Source organism: Oncorhynchus keta, chromosome 19 (genome assembly GCF_023373465.1).
Source record: "Oncorhynchus keta strain PuntledgeMale-10-30-2019 chromosome 19, Oket_V2, whole genome shotgun sequence".
NCBI classification, from domain to species: Eukaryota; Metazoa; Chordata; class Actinopteri; order Salmoniformes; family Salmonidae; genus Oncorhynchus; species Oncorhynchus keta.
The window spans coordinates 46,427,504-46,454,625 of record NC_068439.1 but is presented as its reverse complement, the minus strand read 5'-3'; the positions used below and the strand labels follow the sequence as shown (position 1 = coordinate 46,454,625).

Below are 27,122 nucleotides of genomic sequence, written 5' to 3'. Positions count from 1 at the left end.
GAAAATTCACATGTTCAAGAAGGAATTTCTGCCAAAAAAACGCATTTTGAATTTAAAAAAAATGTACGTTCAAACGGCTCTCATGTGAAGCGTGTCTTACGACATACACCTAGTTTCCTGAATCGGCTCACATTTACATTAACAATATCAACTTATCTGTAAAAAACTGTAACCTGCACTTTAATTATTTTGTATGCTATTGCTCTCACAGTTGACCAGGCTATATCTGAACTACAGTCTGCCTTCATAGTTTTACAGAAAATCTTAATGGACCTGGAATGAGTATTGAATGCAGGTAAAACTAAGGATATGTTGTTCTCTAGAGCACATAAAAATCACTCTGATTTAAGCATATGGACGGTGTCCATATTGACTGTGTCCCTGCGTACAAATATCTGGGCATCTGGATAGATGTAAAACTGTCTTTTAAAAAGCATACTGATGAGTTAAGAAGCTGAGAATAAAAATGGGCTTATTCGATAGAAATTGGTCCTGCGTCTTGCTAAATAGTAGAAAGTAGAATATACGGTCAATGTTCCTATCGGTACTAGACTATGGTGATATCATCTACAGTGCATTCGTATTCACCTACAGCGCATCTACAGCGTAAGTATTCAGACACCTCTACCTTTTCCACATTTTGTTAATCAATTATTCTAAAAAACATGCTTTTAAATCACTCATCAATCTACACACAAATGTAGATTTGCAAATGTACTAAACATTTTAAAATCACATTTACATAAGTTTTCAGACCCTTCACGCAGTACTTTGTTGAAGCACCTTTGGCAGCAATTACAGCCTCGAGTCTTCTTGGTATGACGCTACACGCTTGGCACACCTGTATTTGGGGAGTTTCTCCGATTCTTCTCTGCAAATCCTCTCATGCTCTGTCACGTTGGATGGGGAGCGTTGCTGCACAGCTATTTTCAGGTCTCTCCAGACATGCTCGATTGGGTTCAAGTCTGGGCTCTGGCTGGGCCACTCAAGGACATTCAGAAACTTGTCCCGAAGCCACTCCTGTGTTGTCATGGTTGTGTGCTTAAGGTCGTTGTCCTGTCGGAAAGTGAACCTTCACCCCAGTGCTCTGGAGCAGGATTTCTTCAAGGATCTCTCAGTACTTTGCTCCGATCATATTATTTCCCATGATCCAGACTAGTCTCTCAGTCCGTGCTGTGAAAAACGTTCCGACGGCATGATGCTGCCACCATCATGCTTCAACGTAGGGATGGTGCCTTGTTTTCTCCAGATGTGACGCTTGGCAATCTCCAAGCGGTTTGTGATATACCTTTTACTGAGGAGTGACTTCCGCCTGGCCACTCTAAAGGCCTGATTGGTGGAGTGCTGCAGAGATGGTAGGTTCTCCCATCTGCACAGAGGAACTCTGCAGCTCTTTCAGAGTGACCATCAGGTTCTTGGTCACCTCCCTGACCAAGGCCCTTCTCCCCCGATTGCTCCGTTTGGCCGGGCAGAGTCTTGGTGGTTCCAACTTCTTCCCCAAAGTTTGGGGGCGCAGGTAGCCTAGTGGTTAGAGCTTTGGACTAGTAACCGAAAGGTTGCAACATTTAATCCCAGAGCTGACAAGGCAAAAATCTGTCATTCTGCCCCTGAACAAGGCAGTTAACCCACTGTTCCCAGGCCGTCATTGAAAATAAGAATTTGTTCTTAACTGACTTGCCTAGTTAAATAAAGGTACAATTAAATTAAAAGAATGGTGGAGGCCACTGCTTTCTTGAGGACCTTCAATGCTATGGCCATTGGTACCCTTCCCCAAATTTGTGCCTCGACACAATCCTGTCTCGGAGATGTGCGGACAATTCCTTTGACCTCATGGCTTGGTTTATGCTCTGAAATGCACTGTCAACTGTGGGACCTTATATTGACAGGTGTGTGTCTTTACTAATCATGTCCAATCAATTGAATTTACCATAGTTGGACTCCAATCAAGTTGTAGAAACAGCTCAAGGATGATCAATGGAAACAGGATACACCTGAGCTCAATTTCGAGTGTCATAGCAAAGGGTCTGAATACTTATATAAATAAGGCATTTCTGTTTTTTATTTTTAATACATTTGCAAAACTGGTTTTAAAAAACTGGTTTTACTTCGTCATGATGCGGTTTTCTGTTTAGATTGGTGATGGAAAACATTTATTTAATCAATTTTAGAATAAGCCTGTAATCTAACAACTTGTGGAAAAAGTCAAGGGAATGCTTTCCTAATGCACTGTATATGAGTGCAACTGCCACGTCATCATCAAAATGTTCTTAGATTTGATGTTTTGATGCCAAAAAAAAACAAAACATCAAATCTAAGAACATTTTGACGATTGTTCCACAAAATAAGGTGAAGAAAACTTGTTTTAAAAAATTTGGAATAAGATTTTATTTGAATATTTATCACAGTACAAATTGCATTTCAAACAAATAGGAGAATGGTTCAATTTAAACACTTGACTTTGTTGCATTTAGGGGGACTCGTGTCATTCAGGGGGTCTGAGACACCCCTGGGCCCCCCGTAATTCTCACTCTGCAGTCAGGTCCATAAATATCGGCACCCTTAGTGTAGAATACTATACTACACACTGTAGTATCCCTTGATCATGTGTAGTACTTACTATAGAATGTTGGTCTAATGTTCTAATGGTCTAATGTTTTAAAGGATTAATGGTCTAATGTTCTAATGGTCTAATGTTGTTATGGTCTAATGATCTAATGGTCTAATGTTCTAATGGTCTAATGTTGTTATGGTCTAATGTTCTAATGGTCTAATGTTCTAATGGTCTAATGTTGTTATGGTCTAATGTTCTAATGGTCTAATGTTGTTATGGTCTAATGTTGTTATGGTCTAATGTTGTTATGGTCTAATGTTGTTATGGTCTAATGGTCTAATGTTCTAATGATCTAATGGTCTAATGTTGTTATGGTCTAATGTTGTTATGGTCTAATGTTGTTATGGTCTAATGTTCTAATGGTCTAATGTTGTTATGGTCTAATGTTGTTATGGTCTAATGTTGTTATGGTCTAATGTTGTTATGGTCTAATGTTGTTATGGTCTAATGGTCTAATGTTCTAATGATCTAATGGTCTAATGTTCTAATGGTCTAATGTTAATGTTCTAATGGTCTAATGTTCTTATGGTCTAATGTTGTTATGGTCTAATGTTGTTATGGTCTAATGTTCTTATGGTCTAATGTTCTAATGGTCTAATGTTGTTATGGTCTAATGTTGTTATGGTCTAATGTTGTTATGGTCTAATGGTCTAATGGTCTAATGTTGTTATGGTCTAATGGTGTTATGGTCTAATGGTCTAATGTTGTTATGGTCTAATGGTCTAATGTTGTTATGGTCTAATGGTCTAATGTTGTTATGGTCTAATGTTGTTATGGGCTAATGGTCTAATGGTCTAATGTTGTTATGGTCTAACGTTGTTTTGGTCTAATGTTGTTATGGTCTAATGTTGTTATGGTCTAATGTTGTTATGGTCTAATGGTCTAATGGTCTAATGTTGTTATGGTCTAATGTTGTTATGGTCTAATGGTCTAATGTTGTTATGGTCTAATGTTGTTATGGTCTAATGTTGTTATGGTCTAATGCTGTTATGGTCTAATGGTCTAATGTTGTTATGGTCTAATGGTCTAATGTTGTTATGGTCTAATGTTGTTATGGTCTAATGTTGTTATGATCTAATGTTGTTATGGTCTAATGTTGTTATGGTCTTATGGTCTAATGTTGTTATGGTCTAGGATAAAGTAATCCTTCTCACCCCCCTTAAAAGATTTAGATGCACTATTGTAAAGTGGCTGTTCCACTGGATGTCATAAGGTGAATGCACCAATTTGTAAGTCGCTCTGGATAAGAGCGTCTGCTAAATGACTTAAATGTAAATGTAAAATGTTGTAGAATACTGTAGTAAACACTAAAGTCTGCAAGAACACTACACTTTTTGAACAATAGTAAATACCACAGTGTGTACCCTGGCCATTCCCCTCCCCCATATCCCAATTTGTGCCACCCATAGTGAGAAACCTACATGCCAAGTATAACCATATTGTGTTTTATACAGGCTATAGAAAAGATCAGAGGTGCTGAACTCTCTGTACAGACCCCAGTCCTACCTACCTACCTACCTACCTACCTACCTACCTACCTACCTACCTACCTACCTACCTACCTACCTACCTACAGTACCTACCTACAGGTTATGGAAAATTAGCAAAATGAAAAACTATAGCAAATACAACAGTAATGTCTGCAAAAACACTACAGTAAATGCTACAGTATACTAAAGTCTGCGAGAACATTACAATAAATAAAACGTTATAAACTGGGTGGTGCGAGCCTTGAATGCTGATTGGCTGACAGCCATGGTATAGCACGGGTATGACGGAACATTTATTTTTACCGCTCTAATTACGTTGGTAACCAGTTTATAATAGCTATAAGGCACCCCGGGGGTTTGTGGTATATGGCAAAAATACCACGGCTAAGGGCTGTTCTAAAGCACGCCGCAACCACCTTATTGCTTAAGTATTCTAAACCAGCAAAATCAGTATATTAATTAGTATAGTATATACTACAGTTTTCTTTTACAACAGTATTTATAATTTAATTACCTGTAAATACTACATCAGACTACAGTAAATGCCACAGTATTCACTGTAGTGTTTTTGAGGACTTTAGTGTGTTTGTGTGGGTGCTGGAGTATGTCTCACTGTCTCATCCCAAAAGACCATTCTCTGAGAGGAGCATAATGTAATCAATCATGAAATTAGTTTTTTTTTCATTATTATTGTATGATATGATGACTGCAATGTGGTTCAATTACCTGCTCATTGTCTAATTAACCTCATCATATTGTTTCTGCTTTTGTAGGGCTGTCAAACTGAACAATGCACTGATATATTTCCATAACCTGTTGAATTGACTCACTGCGTCTGGTTAGATGTGCTTTTGAGACATTCACCTTAAAATTCCTGAATGTTTTATAAATATCTAAATATTGGTGTGTGTGTGTGTGTGTGTGTGTGTGTGTGTGTGTGTGTGTGTGTGTGTGTGTGTGTGTGTGTGTGTGTGTGTGTGTGTGTGTGTGTGTGTGTGTGTGTGTGTGTGTGTGTGTGTGTGTGTGTGTGTGTGTGTGTGTGTGTGTGTGTGTGTACATCCGTTTTAATAATGAGCAAGCAGTAAGACAGAAGTAAGCCGATCTAACCTTTCTGGAGTGCCTACATAATGATGTAGCAGCCATTTCATTGATTTGTTGTCGTTTGCTAAATCACTTCCTGCCTTTCCAAAATAGAAACAAAGTTGCATGGATTATGCAAAGCAGAGGAAGAGCATTCTTAATTGCTAAATAATGAGACTTCAATTTCAAGCCACCACATCATAATTCCACTCTACTCCCATCCAGATGCCTGTCCGTCTGTTTTACACTCTTATCTCTGCCTCTCTGTATCTCTTTCTGTTTCTTGCTTTCTCTCTCTGTGCATTTCTCTATCTGCCTGTCTTCTCTCTGTATCTCTCTCTATCTCTGTATATTTCTCTCTCTCTCTCTCCCACGTCTCTTCTAGTGTCAACCTATGTCTTGTTCCTTTCATCTCTCTTGACCTTGCCCTTTTCTCTCTCAATTCAATGGGGTTAACACTGTCACTGTCAATGGTAGTACATTTGAACCACCTTTGAAACCACCTTTGAACCACCTGTGTGTGTTGTGATTGTATATAGGCACTTAGAAATGATCTGTTATGAATGCTTATACTGTAGGTCCACAATGCATCATGAAGGACAATTTCTTTATAATGCAGGCTACACAGGTGGTTGAAAGAAAATGTTATCATGTACCTGGGATGTTCATGATGTAACCACGTATAAATTCTGCCTTGCAGCTCTTCCCTACTCTTATTCAACAATAGCCATCTGCTGAACAGAGTGTAATCCAAACTAAGGGGTAGTTGTAATAGTCATATGTGAACTCACCGTATGTCCATAGGAGTAACCCTATACATATATGTGTGTGAGAGGTACAACAATACAGTTGAAGTCGGAAGTTTACCTTAGCCAAATACACCTCAGCCAAATACATTTACATTTATACACCTTAGCCAAATACAGTTTTTCACAATTCCTGACATTTAATCTTTGTAAAAATCCCCTGTCTTAGGTCAGTTGGGATCACCATTTTATTTTAAGAATGTGAAATGTCAGAATAATTAGTAGAGAGAATGATTTATTTCAGCTTTTATTTCTTTCATCACATTCCCAGTGGGTCAGAAGTTTACATACACTCAATTAGTATTTGGTAGCATTGCCTATAAATTCCACAAGCTTCCCACAATAAGTTGGGTGAGTTTTGGCCCATTCCAGACAGAGCTGGTGTAACTGAGTCAGGTTTGTAGACCTCCTTGCTCGCACACACTTTTTTAGTTCTGATCACACATTTTCTATAGGGTAGAGGTCAGGGCTTTGTTATGGCCACTCCAATACCTTAACTTTGTTGTCCTTTAGCCATTTTGCCACAACTTTGGAAGTATGCTTGGGGTTATTGTCCATTTGGAAGACCCATTTGCAACCAAGCTTTAACTTCTTGACTAATGTCTTGAGATGTTGCTTCAATATATCCACCTAATTTTCCTGCCTCGTGATGCCATCTATTCTGTGAAGTGCGCCAGTCCCTCCTGCAGCAAAGCACCCCATCAACATGATGCTGCCACACCCGTGCTTCACGGTCGGGATGGTGTTTTTCGACTTGCAAGCCTCCCTCTTTTTCCTCCAAACATAATGATGGTCATTATGGCCAAACAGTTCTATTTTTGTTTCATCAGACCAGAGGACATTTCTCGAACTCGTACAATATTTGTCCCCATGTGCAGTTGCAAACCGTAGTGTGGATTTTTATGGCGGTTTTGGAGCAGTGGCTTCTTCCTTGCTGAGCGGCCTATCAGGTTATGTCGATATAGGACTCGTTTGACTGTGGATTTAGATACTATTGTATCTGTTTCCTCCAGCATCTTCACAAGGTCCTTTGCTGTTGTTCTGGGACTGATTTTCACTTTTTGCACAAAAATATGTTCATCTCTAGGAGACAGAACAAGTGAAAGGCACCGAGTTTGTAGGTAGGCCTTGCAATACATCCACAGGTACACCTCCAATTGATATCAGAAGCTTCTAAAGCCATGACATCAGTTTCTGGAATTTTCCTAGCTGTTTAAAGGTACAGTAAACTTAGTGTATGTAAACTTCTGACCAACTGGAATTGTGATGGCGTAGCAGTGATGGCGTATATATTGTTTATTTCTTCGTATATATTTTTTATCTAATTTTTCCAACTACGGACTGAACATACTCTCCTGCAACCCTTCTCACCCAATGCTTTATGGATCTGATATTGTTTATACTTTAGAATCGTAACCCTCTTCAGAAGCTACTTGCTTGTAGTCAGTTAGCCACTGCTCGTTAGCCATCACCGTTAACAGGGACATCTGCCAGCTTCAGCCCGGTCAACTCCTGCCAGCCTGCACAGCGCGATATCAACGCAGAGCATATTTGACTGCTTTTCTCCACCATATCTCCAGATTCCTACCACAAGCTCTGAACCTTTACTCCGGATCATCGAGTTAGCTAGCTGATATCCGAGTGGCTACTCCTGGCTAACATCTCTGTCCCGAAGCAAGCACCAGTTAGCCTGGAACTAGCCTCGAATCTAGGCCCATCTTCCACTAGCTGAAGAGATTTCAAGCAATTCCTGGGATTCAATTACCTCTTTTGCCAATTGGCCTGGACCCTTTGCTGCCGACACGGAGCCCCGCCCATCCATCAAGACTGGTCTACCAATGTAACCGTCCGGGTTTCTGTCCCGAAGCAAGCACCAGTTAGCCTGGAGTTAGCCTCAAGCTCGGCCCATCTCCCGGCCAGCCGAAGAAATCGATCAGATAATCCCTGTGCTTCAATTCCCCTTTTGCCAGTTGGCCTGGACCCTTTGCTGCTGACACGGAGCCCCGCCAATCCATCACGACGGGTCTGCCGACGTAACCGTCGGAGGGGGTTTCAACAGGTCCCCCCGTTGCGACATCCCCCTGAGGCCCATCTGCTAGCCCCGGCCTGCTGTCTGTCTGAATCTCCGTGCCTCCAGCTTGCCTAGCTACTCACTGGACCCTATGATTACTTGGCTACGCATGCCTCTCCCTAATGTCAATATGCCTTGTCTATTGCTATTTTTGTTAGTAATTTTTGTCTTATTTCACTGTCTTATTTCACTGTTTCACTCAATATACCTAGCCCGGTGGTTCCACCCCCCACACACACACACACACACATGCGGTGACCGCACCTGGCTTAGATGCTGCTTCTAGAGACAAAACCTCTCTCTTCGTCACTCAATGCCTAGGCTTACCTCCACTGTACTCACATCCTACCATACCCTTGTCTGTACACTATCCCTTGAATCTATCCTTCCGTGCCCAGAAACCTGCCCCCTTTACTCTCTGTTCCGAACGCACTTGACAACCAGTTATTTTAGCCTTTAGCAGTACTCTTATCTTACTCCTCCTCTGTTCCTCTGATGATGTAGAGGTTAACCCAGGCCCTGTATCCTCCAGCATAACTACCATTCCCCCAGGCTCTCACATTTGTTGACTTCTGTAAGCGTAAAATCATTGGTTTCATGCATGTTAACATTAGAAGCCTCCTCCCTAAGTTTGAATTTATTCACTGCTTTAGCACACTCCACCAACCCGGATGTCCTAGCCCTGTCGGAATCCTGGCTTAGGAAGGCCACCAGAAATCCTGAAATTTCCATCCATAACTGTAACATTTTCCAAAAAGATAGAACTGCCAAAGTGGGCAGAGTTGCAATCTACTGCAGAGATAGCCTACAAAGTTCTGTCATAGTATCCAGGTCTGTGCCCAAACAATCCGAGCTTCTTCTTTTAAAATTCCACTATTGCCGCTTGTCATAGACCCCCTTCAGCCCCCAGCTGTGCCCTGGACATCATATGTGAATTGATTGCCCCCATCTATCTTCAGAGTTCGTACTGTTAGGTGAACTAAACTGGGATATGCTTAACACTCCGGCCTTCCTACAATCTAAGCAAGATGCCCTCAATCTCACACAAATTATCAAGGAACCTACCAGGTACAACCCAAAATCCGTAACCATGGGCACCCTCTTAGCTAACATCTTGACCAACGTGCCCTCTAAATACATCTCTGCTGTCTTCAACCTGGATCTCAGTGATCACTGCCTCTTTGTCTGTGTACGTAATGGGTCCGCGGTCTAACAACCACCCCTCATCACTGTCAAATGCTCCCTAAAACACTTCAGCGAGCTGGCCTTTCTTACCGACCTGGCCCGGGTATCCTAGAAGGATACTGACCTCATCCTATCAGTAGAGGATGCCTGGTTGCTCTTCAAAAGTGATTTCCTCTCCATATTAATTAAGCATGCCCCATTAAAAAAAGCATTTCAATAATAAGCATTTTTTCGGCTGGCCATGCTTTCCACCTGGCTACCCCTACCCCGGCCAACACCTCAGCACCCCTCACAGAACCCCCCGCTTCTTGTTCACCCAAATCCAAACAACTGATGTTCTGAAAGAGCTTCACAATCGGGATCCCTACAAGTCAGCTGGGCTAGACAATCTGGACCCTCTCTTTCTAAAATGATCCACCGAAATTGTTGCAACCCCTATTACTAGCCTATTCAACCTCTCTTTCGTATCGTCTGCGATCCCCAAAGTTTGGAAAGCTGCCGCAGTCATCCCTTAGAGACACCTTAGACCCAAACTGTTATAGACCATTATTCATCCTGCCCTGCCTTTCTAAAATCTTCGAAAGCCAAGTTAATAAACAGATCATCGACCATTTCGAATCCCACCGTACCTTCTCCACTATGCAATCTGGTTTCCGAGCTGGTCATGGGTGTACCTCAGCCACACTCAAGGTCCTAAACGATATGATAACCGGCATCGATAAAAGACATAACTGTGCAGCCGTCTTCATCGACCTGGCCAAGGCTTTCGACTCTGTCAATCTCCGCATTTTTATCAGCAGACTCAATAGCCTTCTCAAATGACGGCCTCACCTGGTTCACCAACTACTTCTCAGACAGAGTTCAGTGTTTCAAATCAATTGAGGTGCCACAGGGTTCAATTCTCAGACCGACTCTTTTCTCTGCATATATCAATGATGTGGCTCTTGCTGTGGGTGATTCTTTGATCCACCTCTATGCAGACACCATTCTGTATACATCTGGCCCTTCTTTGAACACTGTGCTAACAAACCTCCAAACGGACTTCAACGCCATACCACACATCTTCCGTGGTCTGCAGCTGCTTTTAAATGCTAGTAAAACTAAGTGCATGCTCTTCAATCAATTCCTTCCCACACCCTCCCGCCCGACGAGCATCACTACTCTGGATGGTTCTGACCTAGAATATGTGGACAACTACAAATACCTAGGTGTCTGGTTAGACTGTAAACTCTCCTTCCAGACTCATTAAGCATATCCAATCCAAAATTAAATCTGGAATCGGCTTCCTATTTTGCAACAAAGCCTCCTCCTCTCATGCCGCCAAACATTTTTGGCTTTGACTCAGCTCACTGGTCACCATAGCAACACCCACCCGTAGCACGTGCTCCATCAGGTATATTGCACTGGTCATCCCCAAAACCAACACTTACTTTGGCCGCCTTTCTTTCCAGTTCTCTGCTGCCAGTGACTGGAACAAATTGAAAAAATCTCTGAAGCTGGAGTCATATCTCCTGCTCTAACTTTAAGCATCAGCTGTCAGAGCAGTTTACCGATCACTGTACCTGTACACAGCCAATCTGTAAATAGCACACCCGACTACCTCATCCACATATTATTACTTATCCTCTTGCTCTTTTGCACCCCAGTATCTCTACTTGCACATCTTCATCTGCACATATGTCACTCCAGTATTAATGCTGAATTGTAATTATTTCACCTCTACGGCCTATTTATTGCCTACCTCCCTACTCTTCTACATTTGCACACACTGTACATAGATTTTATATTTTTATTTTATTTTGTGTTATCGACTGTACGTTTGTTTATGTGTAACTGTGTTGATTTTTTTTGTCACACTGCTTTGCTTTATCTTGGCCAGGTCGCAGTTGTAAATGAGAACTTGTTCTCAACTGGCCTACCTGGTTAAATAAAGGTAAAATTAAAATAAAATTTAAAAGGAAAGTGAAATAATCTGTAAACAGTTGTTGGAAAAATTACTTGTGTCATGCACAAAGTAGATGTCCTAACCGACTTTCCAAAACTATAGTTTATTAACAAGAAATTTGTGGAGGGGTTGAAAAACGAGTTTTAATAATTACTCCAACCTAAGTGTAGGCGGACTCTCCTTCACTGCAGCCGACGTGAGGAAAACATTTAAACATGTCAACCCTCGCAAGGCTGCAGGCCCAGAGCATGTGCAGACCAGCTGGCTGGAGTGTTTACGGACATATTCAATCAATCCCTATCCCAGTCTGTTGTTCCCACATGCTTCAAGAGGGCCACCATTGTTCTTGTTCCCAAGAAAGCTAAGGTAACTGAGCTAAACGACTACCGCCCCGTAGCACTCACTTCCGTCATCATGAAGTGCTTTGAGAGACTAATCAAGGACCATATCACCTCCACCCTACCTGACACCCTAGACCCACTCCAATTTGCTTACCGCCCAAATAGGTCCACAGACGATGCAATCTCAACCACACTGCACACTGCCCAAACCCATCTGGACAAGAGGAATACCTATGTGAGAATGCTGTTCATCGACTACAGCTCCGCATTTAACACCATAGTGCCCTCCAAGCTCGTCATCAAGCTCGAGACCCTGGGTCTCGACCCCGCCCTGTGCAACTGGGTACTGGACTTCCTGACGGGCCGCCCCCAGGTGGTGAGGGTAGGCAACAACATCTCCACCCCGCTGATCCTCAACACGGGGGCCCCACAAGGGTGCGTTCTGAGCCCTCTCCTGTACTCCCTGTTCACCCAAGACTGCGTGGCCATGCACGCCTCCAACTCAATCATCAAGTTTGCGAACGACACAACAGTGGTAGGCTTGATTACCAACAACGACGAGACGGCCTACAGGGAGGAGGTGAGGGCCCTCGGAGTGTGGTGTCAGGAAAATAACCTCACACTCAACGTCAACAAAACTAAGGAGATGATTGTGGACTTCAGGAAACAGCAGAGGGAACACCCCCCTATCCACATCGATGGAACAGTAGTGGAGAGGGTAGTAAGTTTTAAGTTCCTCGGCGTACACATCACAGACAAACTGAATTGGTCCACCCACACAGATAGCATCGTGAAGAAGGCGCAGCAGCGCCTCTTCAACCTCAGGAGGCTGAAGAAATTCGGCTTATCACCAAAAGCACTCACAAACTTCTACAGATGCACAATCGAGAGCATCCTGTCGGGCTGTATCACCGCCTGGTATGGCAACTGCTCCGCCGTAAGGCTCTCCAGAGGGTAGTGAGGTCTGCACAACGCATCACCGGGGGCAAACTACCTGCCCTCCAGGACACCTACACCACCCGATGTCACAGGAAGGCCATAAAGATCATCAAGGACAACAACCACCCGAGCCACTGCCTGTTCACCCCGCTATCATCCAGAAGGCGAGGTCAGTACAGGTGCATCAAAGCTAGGACCGAGAGACTGAAAAACAGCTTCTATCTCAAGGCCATCAGACTGTTAAACAGCCACCACTAACATTGAGTGGCTGCTGCCAACACACTGACTCAACTCCAGCCACTTTAATAATGGGAATTGATGGGAAATGATGTAAAATATATCACTAGCCACTTTAAACAATGCTACCTAATATAATGTTCCCTACATTATTAATCTCATATGTATACGTATATATTGTACTCTATATCATCTACTGCATCCTTATGTAATACATGTATCACTAGCCACTTTAACTATGCCACTTTGTTTACATACTCATCTAATATGTATATACTGCACTCAATACCATCTACTGTATGCCGCTCTGTACCATCACTCATTCATATATCTTTATGTACATATTCTTATCCCCTTACACTTGTGTCTATAAGGTAGTAATTTTGGAATTGTTAGCTAGATTACTTGTTGGTTATTACTGCATTGTCGGAACTAGAAGCACCAGTATTTCGCTACACTCGCACTAACATCTGCTAACCATGTGTATGTGACAAATACAATTTTATTTGATTTTGACTTGATGTAAACTTCCCACTTCAACTGTACCTGGTACAAATGTTGTCCCACTTTGATTAATTGACACCCTGCTTCCTGTCCCTCACTTCCTGCTTCTTGTGGTCTCCTAGGCGATCCACTCGGTTGCCTGGCACCATGAGGGCAAGCAGTTCACCTGTAGTCACTCAGACGGAACGCTCACCATATGGAACATTAAGGGCCAGGGCAAGCCATTTCAGACGATCACCCCACACGGTAAGGTTGGACACACACACACACACACACACACACACACACACACATACACATTCACACCATGCTGTCACATTTCACCCCCGATTTAATTTCAATTTGCAACCTGTCTTCATAACTTTTCTCCGGTTTTCAACCAGTGATCAAGGGTTTAATTTACTCCCTCGTTAAATGTTTACTCCGCTTAGATGTCTGTCCCTACACACACACACACACACACACACACACACACACACACACACACACACACACACACACACACACACACACACACACACACACACACACACACACCACACACACAAACATATCCAAATACACACACACACATAGCCTTCATGCACACGCACATAGCCTTCACGCACGTTGCTTTCACGCACACACACACACACACACACACACACACACACACACACACACACACACACACACACACACACACACACACACACACACACACACACACACACACACACACACTGTTTGGCTGTCTTCTGTTTTTACCCTGGATTAACCAGTCTGCGCTATTAGAGATATGCCTCTTGTCTATATACCTCTCTTCCCCTCTCTATCCTCACCCTTGTACCTCTCCTCACCTCTCAAAGCAGTTTCACAAAATAAGAAATAAAGCGAGACAGAGAGAAATCATAGAGAGAGGTAAAAGAGAGAAAAACAAGAGAAAGGGGGCGAGAGAAAGCAATGGAAACCTGTTTGAAGCCCTTTTTGAACGTGCAGTTTCTTTGTTGTTGTGTATGGTGTAATTGGGAAAGGATTCCATTGGAACTGCTTTGAATTAGTTCTTTCTTCCACTGCTGCATGCATAATCACTTGAGTTTTTAATGAACAATTATCAAAATGTGTGTGTCAGGTTTATGTGAAATTAAAAAAGTATTCCTTGAAGTAATTTAATTCAGGCTAGGTAACAACTGTAAATCATTCAAATAAATGATGATGAAATTCTTCCTCGATAGCGGAGACTTATTTGACTAACTCTTAGGTTTACTTCATTTGGCCTCTGTGCACATAGCTAGAATTTATACACAAATCTATCTCTCTTTCCCTCTCTCTGATGGATAGACCTGAGTCTGGCGCACACAAAGCCTTGCACTGGGTATTAGTGCAGCTCCCGGGAAAAAGGGTGGAAGAAGAGGGAAGAGAGAGAGAGAGTGAATCGGAAAGTAGAGGAGTGAGAGCAAGGGAAAAGAGGAGAGAGGGAAAGAAGCACAGAGCAGGAGGGGAATAAAGAAGGGAAGTGACAAGCTAAATTGGTCTGTCCGTGTTCTATTTCAGGAAAACAGCCCAAGGATGGAAAGAAGCCAGAGCCTTGCAAACCCATCCTCAAAGTAGAGTACAAGACCACTAGACTTGGGTAATAATACACACAGACACAGACACACGCACACACACACACACAGACACACTCACACAGACACGCACACACACACACACACACACACACACACACACACACACACACACACACACACACACACACACACACACACACACACACACACACACACACACACACACACACACACACACACACACACACACACACACACACACACACACACACACACACACACACACACACACACACACACACACACACACAGGCCTGCCATGCTAGAAGAGGTGAATGAATAGGTGAATGAATATGGCATAGCCTTCCATGTGGACTTGTTTCCTTGTGTTCATGTGTCTCCTGTGTGTGTGTCTATGTGTGCGTGTGTGTGTGGTTTATTTGTGTTATACAGAGACCCATTTATGATCCTGTCCGGAGGGCTGTCTTATGACACGGTGGGTCGGCGGCCATGTCTGACGGTGATGCATGGGAAGAGTACAGCCGTGCTGGAAATGGATTACCCCATCGTAGACTTCCTCACGCTCTGTGAGACGCCATACCCTAACGGTCAGTCATCCTGTGCAAGCGCACTTGTGTGTACGTGTGTGTGTGTGTGTGTTTGTATGCTTGCTATATCATTATCTACAAATATCCCAGTAAGCCTCAATGTGTTTATGAGTGTGTGTGTGTGTGTGTGTGTGTGTGTGTGTGTGTGTGTGTGTGTGTGTGTGTGTGTGTGTGTGTGTGTGTGTGTGTGTGTGTGTGTGTGTGTGTGTGTGTGTGTGTGTGTGTGTGCGTGTTTGTATGCTTGCTATGTCATTATCTACAAATATCCCAGTATGCCTCAGTGTGTGTGTGTGTGTTTGTAGGCTTGCTATATCATTATCTACAAATATCCCAGTATGCCTCAGTGTTATTATGAGTGTGTGTGTGTGTTTGTATGCTTGCTATATCATTATCTACAAATATCCCAGTATGCCTCAGTGTGTGTATGTGTGTGTGTGTGTGTGTGTGTGTGTGTGTGTATGCTTGCTATATCATTATCTGCAAATATCCCACTATGCAGCAGTGTGTTTATGAGTGGAATCAATTTAATTAGCAACTACACTGACAACGTTGTTGTTGTGTTTCCAGTTGGACTAATAATACGTTGTGTCCTCGCCTTTCTCAACGTTGACATTTGACCTTTCTGTTGAATTTTCCATTTGTTCTCCAAACGAAGAGTGAATGTGTGTATGTGTGTGTGTGTCTGTTGCTCCTGTGATGAATATGACATATCCCAGGGGAGGGTTATGCTCTGCATTCAATATACAGTACAATGAATGTTATGTTTGTATTTTCTCCCTGGTTCACAATAGCTGTGTGACCTTTTTGCGTTATTACATCAATGCCCTGTCCTTGGTGAGATGACATCCCTTGGGAAAGGGTTTTCATTGATGGTGATGATTTTGGATGTTCTGTTCTCAAGATCATTATGTAGTGACAGAGGTGTTGACTTTATTGTCTTGTTTTCGTTTCGTTTGCTAATAAAGATGTGTGTATTTAATTGGGACCCTTTGAGTGGAGGTAGGTATAGACCTTATTCAAGAGAATGGAGTTCTACATCTTGTGCCGAAGTGTCTGGTTGTCTGGGTCAGAGAGGAGCTGTTATTTTTACCTGCTCTATAGCTCCAGGTAGCCTCTGATTAAGGCTTGAGAAATGAATTAGGTTAAGGTTGGATGGAGGTTTCAGCTTCCTTATTTAAATGCACTTTTTGTAAATCGGTTAGCCCCAGATTAAGGGGTGGTAGAGAAGTTTCAGCCGTCAGCCAAAGTGTCCTTCAAGGGGGGAAAGCAGTGTGTTGGGTGCAGGTAGCCTAGCAGTTAAGAGCGTTGGGCCAGTAACCTTAAAGTCGCTGGTTTGAATCCCTGGGATAAATTGGTAATCTGCCGATGTGCCCTTGAGCAAGGAACTTGTAGATTGCGTTGAATAATAGCGATAAATATTTACTACAGTGGAAATAGCTACTATGTTGTCTCTCACAACAAACTATAATTTATGAATTGGTTTGATGTTATAATTTATATTCTGGTTTGATGCTTGTTGTTTTGGGTTGATGGAAAAGATTGATGTTCCAGTCAGTTGCTGGTTCAAAGTACAGTCGGCTAATCTTGGATTTTAGGATGCTGCTTGACCAAGGTTGTACATACTGTATTCAGACGATAGACGATGAAACGCGTGTCAATGACGTTTAAAGGAATAACTTCATCCTTGGATTAAATCATACTATATTAAAGCAAGTCACAAAACTATTCAATCTCTGTCATGACATAATCCTCCCTAGGCAGTTTACTGTCATTATGCATGTGTGAATGGGTGTAAAGAGGATGTGATTGTATCTTAACCGCAGCAAATGGGGGCTAAGTCGTGTGGATGTAGCTCATTCTTGGTTGGTCATCAATTGACAAGATAATTGAAAAGAACATGCTTATCTTATTTTATAATATACATAATTTAAAACGGCCAAGTTCTATTCACAATGGTATTCAGTTGGTAAGAGACAGACATTCCGTAAATACTAGGAATAGATTGTCCACCATCTATGCATTATCCAGACAGAAAAAAGAAATGGGCAAAAGAACATTTCGATTTAGAGCAATAAAGAAATTGAATAAATTAACTGAGCAAACTAGAAACCTTTCAATATATAAGTTTAAACATTATTTAAAAACAATTTAAATATAGTATATAGAAATGTTGTGGGACTATAGTAGATGAAGAATCAATATTTTTTTGATTGAGTATCTATTGGGGTCATTTAGCTAGTGTATTATGTATGTTTGTAATAGTGTGTTATATGTGAAAGTGTGTTTGTATTATAAATTGTATTTTAATGTTAAGGACTCTTGGAAGATTAGTCCAAATGGGGACTAAAAGAGATCCTAATAAAATAAAATAAAATCATTCAAAGAGTGTGTACATTAGCTTGAAGTGTGTGTGTGTAGCTTGAAGTGTGTGTGTGTAGCTTGAAGTGTGTGTGTGTAGCTTGAAGTGTGTGTGTGTAGCTTGAAGTGTGTCTGTCGTGTTTGGCGATGGTGTTGGGGCTCGAGGAAATGGATTAGCAGACGATCTGACAATGGTTACGTGATGATGACCATGGTGAACAACCTGATTTTGGGACTTTGATTTAATCTCGTTATTGCAACAATACTGGGCTGATTACTCCACGAGCGGCTCAATCTGCTGTTACTGTTAAGAGACAGGGAGGAGGAGATGAATATGGAAGGGAACAAATTCAATTATGGAAATTAGGCTTTTTGTGTGGTCATACGGAAAGATCAGCGACAGATCAATGACAGAGAGATATACAAACTAACAGATATTGATGGGCGGACAGACAGCTGGACATAGATGGACTGACAGACATAGCGACAGACACCAAAGAACGAGAAACACTTAGAGAATGTCTGAAACATTCAAACGGACAAAAGGAGATAGTGAGAGAAGGCAAGAGGGAGTTGGAGAGAGACAGAGCAGAGGGACATTGATTGTCAAGGTTGTGGCTGCCCTGGTTTACAATGTGTTTCTATGGGGACTTACAGCCTGTCGCTGTACTGACCCGGAAGTGAAGACACTGAATACATGTTCAAGGCTTCCAGCTCACACACTGTTCTCTCTGCACACACACGCGCATGCATGCACCCCAACACACATACGCACACACGCCCACACATAAACACACAGAAACACACACACACATCGACCTCTTGCTCACTCAGACGCTAACAAATGAAAACCACATTTTCATCCAACCACCTCCAATAACATACTGCTATTGTTCTGCGTTATGTACATGATAGGCATTTCAGGTCTGACATATTCTCTCATGTTCCTCAATTCAGTTCATCTTCATCCAAAGCTTTATTTAGCCAAATGGTGTTCCATAATCATCTAAACATCTAAACTCATTGTAAGTATGATATTGTTATGCAATCTAAATGCTGCTATATATCCCTATGGTACCAAGCCCCAAGCTAATTTTGTCAACTTCTTGAAGAGGAGCAGATTTCCAGTGAATATACACTACCTATAGTGCATTGTGATGATGAAAGACCTCCATCTTTAATTGTGTTGTTTTGTTTTCTGTGCAGATTTTCAGGAACCTTATGCTGTTGTGGTCCTTCTAGAAAAGGATTTAGTGGTGATCGACCTTGCACAAAATGGGTATGTCTGAACACATGTTAACAGACGGAACATGCTGCCAACATAAAGGATGTACTTGTAGATACTGTACTATTCAGACGTCCTTAATGCTCCTCTTCATTTAAAATACAACAGTTATTACTGCCTACATACTGTTATAACTATGTCACAGGAAGTATACTTGTTCGATTCTGTACTTTCATTCATTTCCATTCTGTTGCGTGCATCTCTTACAGTTTCTATGATTTGTACATGGCCTAGCATCATAGGGACTAAAACTGTGAGCTACTCTGTCCTGAAAAAAACTATTGAGTCAACATTTCCCCTCTCCTAGTTACCCCATATTCGAGAACCCCTATCCACTGACCATCCACGAGTCTCCTGTGACCTGCTGTGAGTACTATGCTGACTGCCCTGTGGACCTCATACCCGCACTTTACTCTGTTGGCTCCAGACAGAAGCGACAGGGCTACAGCAAAAAGGTACGGGACACACATCTCTATACTACACCCTCTCGGCTACAGGGCACAGGGCCGGCCCTCAGCAATAGGTGGGGTCCCCCACCTAACGGGTAAAACATTTTAGTTGTCCCCCTCTTGACAAAGGAGATTTAAAAATAAAAATACATTTAATTTCTTGCAATTCTATACATTTTTGCCATGAGGCGTAGAAAAAATGCTGTGGTTTTAAATCACATTTTTATCCATTCTACACATTTTGCCATGGGGCGGAGATGTATTTTTTGCAGTTTTAAAACTAATTTAATGCAATTCTACTCATTGTGCCATGGGGCGGACAGAACATTTTGCAGTTGTAAAGTTAATTTCCTACAGTTCTACAAATGTTGTCATCGGGTGGAGAGAAAATGTGCAGTTTTAATGTACATTTTCTGCAATTCTACACATTTTGCGATGACTTATGCTCATTATGATAGCTGAGTGCGCGTGACTAACACAATCAATGGGAGCCCCCTGGAGGTCAGGGCCCCTTGGCACAAAGGGCCTGGTCAGTAATTCCGCCATGATTATTACAGGGTGTAGATAGCTGGCTAGACTAACTTACCAATCAGTGACTGACATTACAAGAGGAATAATGCTGAAGCACTACTAACATTTACACTATCTAACTCTCATCAGTAAATTGAGACCCCTGCTGAGTTCCTCATTTTTAAAATGATAATTGGGTTGTGGACCCCCTAAGCAGCCAGAAGCCTTAAGTGCCAGCTTATGTCGCTTATGCCCAGGGCCGGCCTTGACTGGGCCCTACCTAATGTTCAGTACTGTGTTATGTGCTATACCATCATATCCCATCATTGTTTACGTGGAAAGTTATACAGTATATAATCTATCCCATTATATTCTACATTCCAATCCTATCTCCTGAATGTTTTTTCTTTTCAAATGTATGGATTTATCCATTCATTTATTCTACATTTTTTCTAATCCTATCTTTATTCTACCCTCTATCCTACAGTATCTCTGTTCTGCCACTTTTTATGTCATTGTATTCGTGTTATATTCTCCCCCGCTGTTGGAAATGTCACCATGTCCTGACCCTCTCCTCCCTCCATCCCCTTCTCTCCTTCCCTGTTTCTTTCTGCTGTTTGTTAAGGGGTAGCGGTGGGAATTGTTCTTACTGAAAGATCAATGTTGAGGCATACCACGGACCTTTGTATGTGCTACTGCATTTAAAACAACGTATAAAACACATTCAAACTCTCTCAGACACATACACACACGCACACACACACACTCACACACAAGGACCTAAGCATTACTCATCCCTTTCCTCGACTGCGTCTGTCACCGTGGTAAAGGTTCCCTCTCCCTCTATCTCTCAGACAAAATGACATCCCATCAGCCCAGGCTGTAGCTAAGAGAAGGCATTTGTCTCCCTCCTTTTGCTTCCCTCCTGTCTCATTCCAATGCTCTCATAATGTTTTATATAGTTTGTGTAAGAAAGCTGGATTGCATCTGAAATGATCTTCTCACAGATTCCGTATACAGTACCAGTCAAAAGTTTGGACAGATCTACTCATTCCAGGGTTTTTATTTATTTGTATTATTTTCTATCTTGTAGAATAATAGTGAAGACATCATAACTACGAAAAAACACATATGGAATCATGTAGTAACCAAAAAGTGTTTTTCAAAATATATTTTGTATTTGAGATTCTTCAAAGTAGCCACCCTTTGCCTTAATGACAGCTTTGCACACTCTTGGCATTCTCTCAACCAGCTTCATGAGGTTGTCACCTGGAATGCATTTCAATTAACAGGTGTTCCTTGTTAAAAGATAATTTGAAGAATTTATTTCCTTCATGCGTTTGAGCCAATCAGTTGTGTTCTGACAAGTTAGGGGTGGTATACAGAAGATAGCCCTATTTGGTTAAAGAATAAGTCCATATTATGGCAAGAACAGCTCAAATGAGCAAAGAGAAACGACAGTCCATCATTATTTTAAGACATGAAGGTCAGTCAATGCGGAACATTTCAAAAATCATTTTCGTCAAGTGCAGTCGCAAAAACCATCAAGTGCTATGATGAAACTGGCTCTCATGAGGACCGCCACAGGAAAGGAAAACCCACCCAGAGTTACCTCTGCTGCAGAGGATAAGTTCATTATAGTTAACTGCACCTCAGATTGTAGCCCAAATAAATGCTTTACTGAGTTCAAGTAACAGACACATCTCAACATCAACTGTTCAGGCCTTCACGGTGAATCTGGCCTTCATGGTCAAATTGCTGCAAAGAAACCACTACTAAAGGACACAAATAATAAGAAGACACTTTCTTGGGCCAAGAAACACGAGCAATGGACATTAGACTGGTGGAAATCTGTCCTTTAGTCTGATGAGTCAAAATTTGAGATTTTTGGTTCCAACTGCCGTGTCTTTGTGAGACCCAGAGTAGGTGAACGAATGATCTCCACATGTGTGGTTCCCACTGTGAGGCATGTAGGAGGTGTGATGGAGTGGGGGGCTTTGCTGGTGACACTGTCAGTGATTTATTTAGAATTCAAGGCACACTTAACCAGCATGACTACCACAACATTCTGCAGCGATACGCCATCCCATCTGGTTTGCGCTTAGTGGGACTATTATTTGTTTTTCAACAGGACAATGACCCAACACACATCAAGGCTGTGTAAGGGCTATTTGACAAAGAAGGAAAGTGCTGATGGAGTGCTGCATCAGATGACCTGGCCTCTACAATCACCCAACCTCAACCCCATTAAGATTGTTTGGGATGAGTTTGACCGCAGAGTGAAGGAAAAACATTCAGCATATGTGGGAACTCCTTCAAGACTGTTGGAAAATCATTCCAGGTGAAGCTGGTTGATAGAATGCGAAGAGAGTGCAAAGCTGTCATCAAGGCAAAGGGTGTCTACTTTGAGGAATCTAAAATATATTTTTATTTGTTTAACACTTTTTACTTTACGACATGATTCCATATGTGTTATTTCATAGTTTTGATGTCTTCACTACTATTCTACAATGTTGAAAATAATACAAACAAAGAAAAACCCTTGAATGAGTAGGTGTGTCCAAACTTTTGACTGGTCCTGTACATACAGTATGTTTCAATCTCAATAATGACCATTTATTGTGTTGTCTTGTTTGTTGTATTGTGTTTTGCAGGAATGGCCCATAAGTGGTGGTAACTGGGGCCTTGGCACACAGAGCTACCCTGAGATCATCATCACTGGGTAGGAGACCAACTCTATTTAACCATATTACCTTTTCCAATCCTGCCTAGCAGTCATGATGGGGAAAAAACTCAGAGACAGGGAGAAGAAGCCTTTTATACTCTTAGAAAAAAGGATTCCAAAGCGGTTCTTCGGTTGTTCCCATACCAGAACCCTTTTTGGTTCCAGGTTGAACCCTTTTTGGCTCCACGAAGCCTTTCCACCCTCTGTGGAAAGGCTTCTGTATGGAACCAAAAGGGGTTATTCAAAGGGTTCTCCTATGGGGACAGCCAAATAAACCTTTAAGGTTCTAGATAGCACTCCCCCATAGGAGTGTAGAATACTTTAACTTTGCAAAGTGACAGTGAGTCATGGGCTTGGAAAAAGGGGTCCCTTTACACTCCTCCGCCTCGCTCTCTCTCTCTTCTCATCCCCAGACACCCCTGTGTTAGTATTCTCCCCACGTCTCACTCTGAGGCAAAGCTCCAGCATAGCAAAGTACACTCTTAGAAAATAAAAGGTGCTGTCCAGAACCAAAAAAAGGGTTCTCGGGCTGCTCCCAAAGAAGAACCCTTTGGTTCCAGGTAGAACCCTTTTGAGTTCCATGTATAACTCTTTGGTTCCAGATAAAACCATTTTGGGTTCCATGTAGAACCCTTTCCACAGAGGATTCTACATGGAACCCAAAAGAGTTCTACCAGGAACCAAAAATGGATTCCAAGAATATCTCTCTCTGTTTCCAGCTCTCTGTTCAGCTGAAATGGCAAAAAGAAGAAAAAAAACATAAAGAGGGATTGGAGAACGGGTGACACCAAGTGCCAGTGACAGTGTTATGGTCTCTCCTCTCGATGTATTCTTCTGTAGAGCTGAATCTAGAATATAATCAGAGGTGAAGCCAAGCTGAATCATTAGAACTGTGTGTGTGTGTGTGTGCAGGAAGCTGAAGTCGTAATGATTACCTCTCTCTTTCTCTGCCCACTCTCCTTTCTTCGCCCTTTTCCTCTCTTTTTCTTTGCAATTCACAGGCATGCTGATGGGACTGTGAAGTTTTGGGATGCTTCTGCAAGTAAGTGCCTTTACACGGACTTCCTTACATATAATATCTTGGCCTAGATGTCCTTAAAGTGTGATTAACCAGAAGTCAACACGGAGTCAACATGTTGCACAGTTTCCCAACTCTGTACTGTCTGCTAATGTCCCTGGTGCGTAACAGAGCTCTCTCCTGTTTTTTCCCCCAGTAATGCTCCAGGTACTATACAAGCTGAAGACGGCCAAGGTGTTTGAGAAGAGCAGGAATAATAAGGAGGAAAAGCAGAACACAGAGATTGTGGATGAGGACCCGTTTGCCATCCAGATCATGGCCTGGTGTCCTGAGAGCAGGATGCTGTGTGTGGCCGGGGTGTCTGCCAACCTCATCATATACCGCTTCAGCAAGCAGGAGATCACCACCGAGGTCGTACAGGTGGGTCAGTGTGTGTGTGTTCACCATTTCTCTGTGCTTACCATGTTTAATTGTTGGATAGTGTAAACTGAGAAACATACCCATTTATTATTTATGCTTAAAGCCTGTATGTAGCCTGTATGCCAGTATGTATGCCATGACAACAGACACACAGTGTAGTGGTAAATATAGCCACCCGTAGACAGCTAGATTCTCCCTTCTCTCATTAGTGGCTAAGTGATGTTTCTTGTGTCCTGAAGGCTGTTCCTACAGACAGTGTTTACCCCTTCACTCCTGCGGCCTCCCAATGCCCCATTAGATGAGTCTCCAGCCAGTAAGAACACAATGTGGCTGCCATGACAACACACACACACGGTTAACAACCTAACCAGTGGATCATTATTTTGCGGCAGCTGTGAGAAGTGAATTGACGTGAGTTGTTGGAATGCAGATAATGATATGACGCTAATGCAGCCATGTCAGTGTTACGTCAGGGTGTATGCGTTTGGTTAACCATGATGCCTTGGGTCTGTCGGTCGGTCGGTCAGGGGGTATGCGTTTGGTCGGTCTGTCTTTCTGTCTGTCTGTCGGTCTGTCTGTCGGTCTGTCTGTCGGTCTGTCTGAGATCAAGTATGTGACCTGTGGAGAGATTGAGAGCAGAGTTTAAACAGCAGTGAATCTTACAATTAGGAGAGGAGCTTCTCTTCTCACAGGGCAATCTTTACCCCCAACCCCAGATACAGAGAGAGGAAGGGAGAAAGAGAGGTAGAGAGAAAAGAGGGCACAGATTAGCATCACAGACACATTCCAATACTGCTAATTAGACTCCCATCATGCACCAGCGCACCCACGCCCCCACGTCCTGGTGATTGGTTGTGTGTGTGTGGGGTTGGGGGGGAGTGGCGGTGCAGTCCAGTAGCCTGAAGGAGGACTTAGAAGAAACCCTGGGATATCTTCACTTCAGAGCACCTCCTTGACCCTGCAATCACCCCCCCACACACACACACACACACACACACACACACACACACACACACACACACACACACACACACACACACACACACACACACACACACACACACACACACACACACACACACACACACACACACACACACACACCAGAAGGCAAAGCCACTCACCAGGTTGACATGCTGAGACCATTTGTAGGTGTCCTTATAGATGAAGAGTCCTTCTCTCTTTGAAGAGACACTGTTAGCTTTCACTGATTCAAGTGGTGGGAAAGAAACTCCTCAGAAGGCACTTTAGTCATATTGAAATAAAGGCTGCTTAACTTTCAGAATTGAGTTTCTGGAATGTGTGTGTACCCCAGCTGTTGGAGGTGCGTTTGCAGTACGAGGTGAATGACATGGAGTCCCCTCCAGAGGGGGGAGGAGGGGGTGACCGTGACCTGCCCACCCCCGGAGCAGCCTCACCCAGCCCCCAGACCACCGGACCCCCGACACACCCCTCCACCAGCAGCAACTCCTCTGACGGGGTCCGAGACAACGTACCCTGCCTTAAGTATGCACCCTGCACCACCACCGGATCACGTACAGTACTTACCATACAGACACACATTCCCTCTCTGCAACAAAGTGGGCATTTGGGATACAACACTTAGCTACCCACCCATAGGCTATCCAACTGGGTGGGGAGCTACCCCCCCTCTTCCTCTCTCTTTCTTTCTCTCCCTCTCCATCTGTAGGGTGCGTAGTACCCCTCTAAAGCAGTCTCCAGGGTACCAGGTAGATTTGGTGGTGCAGCTGGTGTGGGTGAGTGGAGAGCCCCCCCAACAGATCACAAGCCTGGCCCTCAACTCCTCCTACGGCCTGTGAGTATAAGGTGATAGACAGTGTATCTATATGAGATAATAATAATAATAATATATGCCATTTAGACATCCAAAGTTACAGTCATGTGTGCATACATATATGAAACCCACTTTTACAAGCGCCATGCTGAGCTACCCACCCTAATGAAACAACCCAATATGGCAGTTAAATCTGGAGCTGTGTGCAAACCAACCAAGGATACTGTAAAAGTAAGATACGTTTTAAGGAGTGGTCGATATCTCAACATGAGTAACAAGTCCTCAATTCAAAGAGTCAAAATGTGGTTTTGAGCGCTGGTTTTGGGCCCGTTTGATATGATTTTCCTAGTACAGCCAAGCTGGAATGGAATCAAGCCGTGTCAACACAATTTATGTCTGCTGGGAAATTCAGACGGAGACTTCTGCTGCTTTGCTTTCTGGTAGAACTAGCTACATCTTACCTGAACCCCAATTTCATGTATATTTTCATCATATCTCCCTCTCTCAACTTCTCCTTCTCTCCCTACCCCTAATCTCTCCAACAGGATTGTGTTTGGGAACAGTAATGGTCTGGCGGTGGTGGACTACCTCCAGAAGACAGTGCTGTTGAACCTGGGGACAGTGGAGCTGTATGGGTCTAACGATCCCTACCAGAGACAGCCTCGCTCTCCACGCAAGACACGCCAGCCTTCCGGAGGTAATGGTAAAAGACTATTACCAGGTCACTGATTTACCACCAAGCAGATAGCTCTATATAGGCTTGTACTATATATGGACATTCAGTACAGTCTTTTGTAGTCTAGTACTAGATATGGTTTATGTCATCTTAATTAAACTACTACTTATAGGTATGTAGATAAGGACTGATGCAGTATTATACGATGTTATAGGGATGAGAGGTATATTTGGTAGATGCGCTTACAGACTGCTCAGACTGTATCACATGCACATGCAGGCAGTCAAGAAATAGCAATGGTGGTGGTGACGAGGTTGTGTGAGGTTCTCTGTCTCCTCTCCTCCATCTCTGTATCTTTGCAAATCCTTGAGAGGATTTTGAATGGTATCTAAATAGTTCTTTTGACGATTCAGTACATCATCTTCTCTCTGTGGTGCCTGGCTGGCACACACACTCAGACACATAAACGCCCGTCTTCCTTTTCTACACACACCCTGTCAGTGCAGCACTGTGTTATTG

General features: G+C 42.8%; 1 protein-coding gene across 5 annotated transcripts in view; it reads left to right on the top strand.

The window, feature by feature from the left end:
- Positions 1-27,122, top strand: part of LOC118398375 (syntaxin-binding protein 5) — a 157,639-nt gene that overhangs the window by 109,201 nt on the left and 21,316 nt on the right. For all 5 annotated transcript variants that reach the window (XM_052470656.1, XM_052470655.1, XM_052470654.1 and 2 more), the window contains 11 exons: positions 13,332-13,455; positions 14,743-14,821; positions 15,213-15,367; positions 18,932-19,004; positions 19,318-19,465; positions 22,624-22,691; positions 23,696-23,736; positions 23,909-24,132; positions 25,448-25,638; positions 25,823-25,948; positions 26,473-26,624. In XM_052470656.1, coding sequence (XP_052326616.1) covers positions 13,332-13,455; positions 14,743-14,821; positions 15,213-15,367; positions 18,932-19,004; positions 19,318-19,465; positions 22,624-22,691; positions 23,696-23,736; positions 23,909-24,132; positions 25,448-25,638; positions 25,823-25,948; positions 26,473-26,624 — 1,381 coding nt within the window. The remainder of the gene's footprint in view (positions 1-13,331; positions 13,456-14,742; positions 14,822-15,212; positions 15,368-18,931; positions 19,005-19,317; positions 19,466-22,623; positions 22,692-23,695; positions 23,737-23,908; positions 24,133-25,447; positions 25,639-25,822; positions 25,949-26,472; positions 26,625-27,122) is intronic.